This window comes from Microtus ochrogaster, linkage group LG4, assembly GCF_000317375.1.
Source record: "Microtus ochrogaster isolate Prairie Vole_2 linkage group LG4, MicOch1.0, whole genome shotgun sequence".
Lineage (NCBI taxonomy): Eukaryota > Metazoa > Chordata > Mammalia > Rodentia > Cricetidae > Microtus > Microtus ochrogaster.
This window is the reverse complement of record NC_022030.1, coordinates 58,881,435-58,888,181: the sequence shown is the minus strand read 5'-3', so window position 1 is coordinate 58,888,181 and position 6,747 is coordinate 58,881,435. Positions and strand designations below refer to the sequence as shown.

The 6,747-nt window shown below is 43.0% G+C and overlaps 1 protein-coding gene across 1 annotated transcript in view; it reads right to left on the bottom strand.

Moving 5' to 3' along the window:
- Positions 1 to 6,747, bottom strand: part of Mreg (melanoregulin) — a 64,955-nt gene that overhangs the window by 2,152 nt on the left and 56,056 nt on the right. Inside the window, exon 3 of the mRNA XM_005361663.3 lies at positions 1,640 to 1,730. Coding sequence (XP_005361720.1) covers positions 1,640 to 1,730 — 91 coding nt within the window. The remainder of the gene's footprint in view (positions 1 to 1,639; positions 1,731 to 6,747) is intronic.

Genomic DNA, 6,747 nt, shown 5'->3' with positions numbered 1-6,747 from the left:
GCCAGACAGAGAGAATAAATAGGAGGAGAAATCTAGGCTTGGAAGAAGAACAAGAAGAGGGGCAATGAGTGAAAAGGGGAAAAGGAGAGGAGGATACCAGGGGCCAGTTAGCTAGCCAGTCACCCAGCCACTCAGCCACCCAGCCACCCAGCCACCCACCCAGCCACCCAGCCACCCACCCAGCCACCCAGCCACCCAGCCACCCAGCCACCCAGCCAGCCAGCCAGCCATGGAGTAAGGAAGGAAAGAGAGTTATATAGAATAGAGAAAGGTAAAAGCCCAGAGGCAAAGCATAGTTAAAGAGAACTGGATAATTTAAGTTAGAAAATCTGGCTAGAAACAAGCCAAGCTAAGGCCAGGCATTTGTAAGTAGAAATAAGTCTCTGAGTATGTATTTGAAAGCTGGGTGGCAGGCCCTCAGAAGAGCAAGCAATTTAAAAAAAAAAAAAAATGCTGCTTCCCAGCTCTGTGTAAGCAGGAGGCTCTTTACTTAAAACTATCTTTGCAGGGTGGTGGTGGTCACGCCTTTAGTCCCTGCACTTGGGAGACAGAGGCAGATAGATCTCTGAGTTCAAGGGTAGCCTGGTCTACAGAGTGAATTCCAGGACAGCTAGGGATGTCTCAGGAAAAAAAAAAAAGCAACAAAAGAAAAACCTCTATTTTCATGTTTATCCTTGCTGGCTCCCTCTAGGAGGGAAGTCATCCTGACCCTGACTGCTCACTGAACCTGCCACTGTACAGTTCTGGAATCCTGCACCTCTCCCCGGCCTGCAGTGACGTCACCTCCAGGTTGCTACACCTTAAAAGCCCTGATCTCCTTCCTCATGGTAAAAATTATTTTCCTAAAGATAGAAAAGAATCAAAGGATGAGACCTGCTCAGGCTAACTTACACTGCAAACTCCCAACCCACAGTAATATTGAATCAGTTAAGAGGGCAGAGTGCCCCACCTTACCCCGCTATTCCCCAACTTAGCCAGCCAGGGCTAGCAACCTGGTATCCTGCCTCTGAAAATCTTTAATGCCATGGGTCATGTTATTTCAAAGTAGAATGATCAAGGATTTTAAAGGTAATTATTCATTTCTGAACACTAAAGCAAGCTTATATGATGTGGGGATATAGTTACTCAACCACAGCAAAATTAAGATAATTGACATTATTCAGTGTCTACCATAATGTCAAGTGTATTTTCCCAACCTTGTAACTTTTCTTCCTTTTGCCTCTTTTAGAATTTTCTGCTGTGTTTAACTATCTCTTACAAACACTACTTCTTTCAACCTGCCATAGCCTATTACTAGGATATGCTAGTAGTAGCTATTACTAAGTGTTCAGTCAATTCAATCAATAAATATAACAAAGCAGTAAGCGGCAACACCCACATGACCTCACTACTCTGTGTTATCTCAGACTTGGGGACAGGTGAAGGAACATGTGGCCAAGTAACATGAGCTGGGGAGAACAGAAATATCAAGGTTTACACTTAAGAGCATAAAAGCAAAGCTGAAGAACGAATCAGTAGAAGGCAGTTTAATAGTCATTAATCGCGCTGGCCGTCTTTCCACAGAAGCCACGGTGGAAGCAGCGAGAAGCGGCGCACGTGACTAGTTATTCCACCATTTCACAATCCCTTTCACACTGACCCAGGTCTTCGAGGATTCGCCTCCATCTGTTTCTCACTTCCCTGCGAATCTGCCGCAGCGTGTAGATATCATAGTTGAGTCTCTGCCACTCCTGCAGGAGAGAAAAGTCCACTTTCACTAACAACCTCTGGCCCAACACCTCTCTCTCATTTCTGAGATGCGTGTTGCTTAAACCTGTGGTTCCGCTCTTCACTAATCTGAAACACAATCCTGAAAGAAAAGGAGGCGTGGATGAGACAGAGCCGACAAGAAAGAATGTCCTCTGCTGCCACCATTGAAGAATATGTCACCTTCTGGGTGATATCATTTCTAAACATGTTACTAAGGCTCTCTGATTATCAGTTTCTCCTGATCAGTTTCAGTGACCTGACCTGAAAAATGGGGTTAGCAATAGTAAAAGTTTCCAAGTAAGACTACTGTCAAGACTTTAAAGTATAAAATATTAGGACCAGGGTTGTCACGACAAGTAAAGTTCTTGCCACACAAGAGTGAGGAGCAGAGTTCAGATCCTCAGCACCCAATGCCCAGTCGGTGTAGAGGTCTGTCTAGAACTCCACAGAAATATGGGGTGTGGGGGGTCCCTGAAGCCAGCTGGATAGCTAGACTAGCCAAATTGGTTAGCTCTGGCTTCAATTGAGATACCCTGTACTATGAATAAGGTAGAGTGACTGAGGGAGACTGCTCATATCAGCACATACGCACATGCACACATACAACACACATGCAGCGCACCACAAACGCATGTACATACACACAACACATAGACATAAGAAAAAAAGGTCGATGCCTGCCTACAAGAAAGACCTAATAAAATCCATATATTGGGGCAATTTATAGATGAAGAAACTAATTTATATGATGAATCTAACATATTCCAGGTAACAGATATCAAAAGTGGTGTTTGAACCTAAGTTTTACTCTAAAGCTCATAAAAAAAGGAAAGACTCTACATCTCAGTGTGTTATTAGAACCATAAACAGATCTAGGAACCTCAAGCATCCTGATGCCAAGTTACAAGGTTGGGAAAATACACTTGACATATATATATAGTCAACATCATATAGATCCTAACACAGAAGCTGAATCGTAGTCTTCAGGGCCTAAGCATTCTCTAAAGGCGTCCCAGGAATTTGCTTTTAAGGCGACATAGCTATCTGTAAAGAGCAATCATCTTACAGTGAACACCTTTTCCTTTCTCAGAAAAGACACCTGTCCTCACTCACGGCTTTAGAGAACATCATTTTAAATGTTGGATGGAATAACACAAGCTATTTAATATTTTGACTCCTATAACTGAAAACGTCCCACTGATCCATTCATTCCCTACTAAACTCCCTTCAAAACACACTTGCCTTGCAGATTGCCTTCCGACTTGCATGCCTAGTTAAGAAAAATAGATTTAGCTGCCATTCACACGCTCCAGAAGATACCACTTTGAAAAAAGAAAAGCTAACAAAATAAAGTGTGCTTTGTCGTGGCTGCATTTTAGACTGTATCTGAGGACTGGTCATGCCCTGAGAAGAGAGCAGGCTTTCTGCTACCCTCTCTAAGACAGTTGTGGATTTCCTATTCCCTTAAAAAAAATAATTAAAAGTAAAAAGATCCACACTCGGGAGGCAGAGGCAGGTGGATCTCTGTGAGTTCGAGACCAGCCTGGTCTACAGAGCTAGTTCCAGGACAGGCTCCAAAGCCACAGAGAAACCCTGTCTCAAAAAACGAAAAAAATAAAAAATAAATAAAAAATATCCAAAGACAAGTGCACAAGTGTGTGAAGCAGCCAAAGGCATGGGCACGAGTGTGTGTGACGCAGCCAAAGGCATGGGGTGTGACACAGCCAAAGGCACAGGCAAGAGTGTTGGCGCCTAGGGTCAAGGACAAAGTCTTTGACTGTGACCTAGGGAGTGAGGGTAACCACATCATGTGGAAACTCACAAAGGTGCAGGGATGGCCCAACAGTTAGAGCAAGGCTCCTCCAGAGGATCCAGGTGTGCAGCACAGCACCACGCAGTGGCTCATAACCACCTCCAACTCCAGTCCCAAGGGGCTCTGACACCCTTGTCTGGCCTCTGGGGGCACTTTATGCACATGATCTACAGACATACGAGCAGACAAAGCACTGATGCACCTAAAATAATGGTTTTTTTATTTTATATTTTATTTTTTTTGTTGTTAAATATTTATTTATTTATTATGTATACAATATTCTGTCTGTGTGTATGTCTGCAGGCCAGAAGAGGGCACCAGACCTCATTACAGATGGTTGTAAGCCACCATGTGGTTGCTGGGAATTGAACTCATGACCTTTGGAAGAGCAGACAATGCTCTTAACCACTGAGCCATCTCTCCAGGCCCTGGGTTTTTTATTTTTTATTTATTTTTTTTTTTTTGGTTTTTTTTTTTTTCGAGACAGGGTTTCTCTTTGGCTTTGGAGCCTGTCCTGGAACTAGCTCTTGTAGACCAGGCTGGTCTCAAACTCACAGAGATCCGCCTGCCTCTGCCTCCCGAGTGCTGGGATTAAAGGCGTGCGCCACCATCGCCCGGCTGGGTTTTTTATTTTTAAAAATAAACAACATATTATAATTCTGGCCTCATCTTGGCATCATATTAAAGCATACCTAGCGAACCCCTGCCCCAGACTGGATATATAGCAAAGGAAAAACTCGAGCAATGGCCTCTTTTTAGTGGAGAGACCTTACAGTATTTAGGTGACTGCTCGGTACAGCATACAGTGCTAAACAAGACTGTCTAGGTTTGGGTCCAGCCCCACTGACCAGCTACCTCACTGCCTATGTGTCATCTACAATACGGCTGTAACACTGCCTACACCACAGCTTGCTGTGAGGGTCAGTTGCTTCGATGGCCTTCAAACAGAAATCAGGACACATCCTTCTTCGAGTCAGTGCAGACATAATTCAGAAACAATGCTGATGGGCTGCAGAGATGGCTGAGCAGTTGAGAGAGCTCACTGTTCTTGCACAGGACCCGAGTTTGGTTCCCAGCACTTATATTCACGGCTCATAAGTGCCTGTAACTCCAGTTCCAGGGGAGTCTGATGCCTTTGCCACCACGGTACCTGCACGCATGTACACATACCCACAGACACACACTCATAATTAAAAATAATAATAAAAAAATAAGCCTTTTGCTGGGTGGTGATGGTATATGCCTTTAATCCCAGCACTCAGGAGGCAGAGACAGATGGAGCTCTATGAGTTCAAGGCCAGACTGGTCTAGAAGAGCGAGTTCCAGAATGGCAGTCTCCAAAGCTCAAATGGCTGTCTTGAAAAACCAAAATAATAATAATAATTAGTAAATAAATTTTAAAATGAACCTTTAAAAGAGCTGCTTTACAAGAACCCAGAATCTTAATTTATGCAACAAACCACTAGGTGGCTTCATTAACTTGTGACTGAAGGTCTACTAAACTGTCTGGTGCTGATGCCCCTGACATGACCCTTTCCATGTATAGACAAAAAGTTTTATTTTTCAGAGTTAGAGGCACTGAAATTGCATGGATTCATATAAAATTCAGTGTTGATATTTAGCAATAGAAAAATAACTGATAAGCGGGCGGCAAGAAGAGAAAGCCTTTGTTTGGATCATCCAGGTGCCTGCCACTTTCTTCTATTGTACATTATTCATTATTTGACAATTCCCCCAGTAGAGAAACAAGTATTCATGCAAGGCCGTAATTGGTCCTCAACATTAAAGTCCATATAAGAGGACCGATACGGGCTGCGGAGGTGGCTCAGTGGTTAAGAGCACTTGCTGTTCTTTTGTTTGTTTGTTTGTTTGTTTTGTTTTTGTTTTTGTTTTTTGGTGTCAGGAGTGGGATAGCACTTGCTGTTCTTGCAGAAACCTGGGTTTGGTTCTCAGAACCCACATGGCAGCTAACATCTGTAACTCCAATTCCAGGGGATCTGATGACCTCTTTTGACCTTTGAGGGCACGGCACACACATGGTACACAATCATACATGGAAGCAAAACATCCATACACATAAAATAAATAAATCTTGACACAGAGAGGGAAGGTATAAAAAAAGACTAAAAGGGCCAAAGATGACAAGCTGTGGGCCCTGGTCACAACGGTTCCAGAGAGTCATGTTTTCAAAGGCAAGAGTCTCAAACCCCAGGCTGAGCTGTGGCTGGCAACTGCCTGGGTCCTGTGCCAGGACAGTCACATGCTCTCCCTTTGCCTGCTACAACTCTTCTTACTGCTGCCAAACACTTTGAAGATAAAGGCTACTAGGGACTAACTTCCTACCTACCCACGATCTACTCATGAGCAAAAGGATCCTTGCCAGCTGAATGGTGACACAGCCTAGTATCCCAGCCTCCCTTTCTGTAAATAACCTGCACATAAGATTAATGGGATCACGCTGGAGAGATGGCTCAGAGGTTAAGAGCACTGGTTGCTACTCTTCAACAGGTTCAATTCCCAGCAACCACATAGTGGCTCACAACCATCTGTAATGAAATCCGGTGCCCTCTTCTGGCATGCAGGCAAAACACTGTATACATAATAAATAAATAAACTTTTTTTAAAACGCTTAGTAGGATCAAACTTTCACACATCCATTCATGCACACATAAGATTATTATCTTTTTAACATAATAATACCTAAAGTTCGGTGGGGAAAAAAACCTCTAAAACAGAGGCTGGAGGTGGCTCAGAGGTTAAGAGCACTGACTGCTCTTCCAGAGGACCTGGATTCAATTCCCAGCACCTACATGGCAGCTAACAAATGTCTGTAACTCTAAGATCTGACACCTTCACACAGACATACATAGAGGCCAAAAAAAAAAAAAAAACAATGTGCATAAAATAAAAATAAATAAAATATTAAAATATCTAAAACAAGTAGAAACCTTAGTAGACTTAACTAAAATTTGGATTTAATAAAATAAGGAGGAAGAGGTGACTGAATTTCCCCTTAAGTACCTTAAATAACTCTAAATAACAGAGCAAAAGTGAGGGAAATGAGAAATGATGGCATAAAAAGCCTCTCCAATTACATCTCTACATAACTGAAAAGACTTAGTCCCTCGTGGTAGGAAGGAGCAAGCTCTTTTTTTTTTTTTTTTTGGTTTTTCGAGACAGGGTTT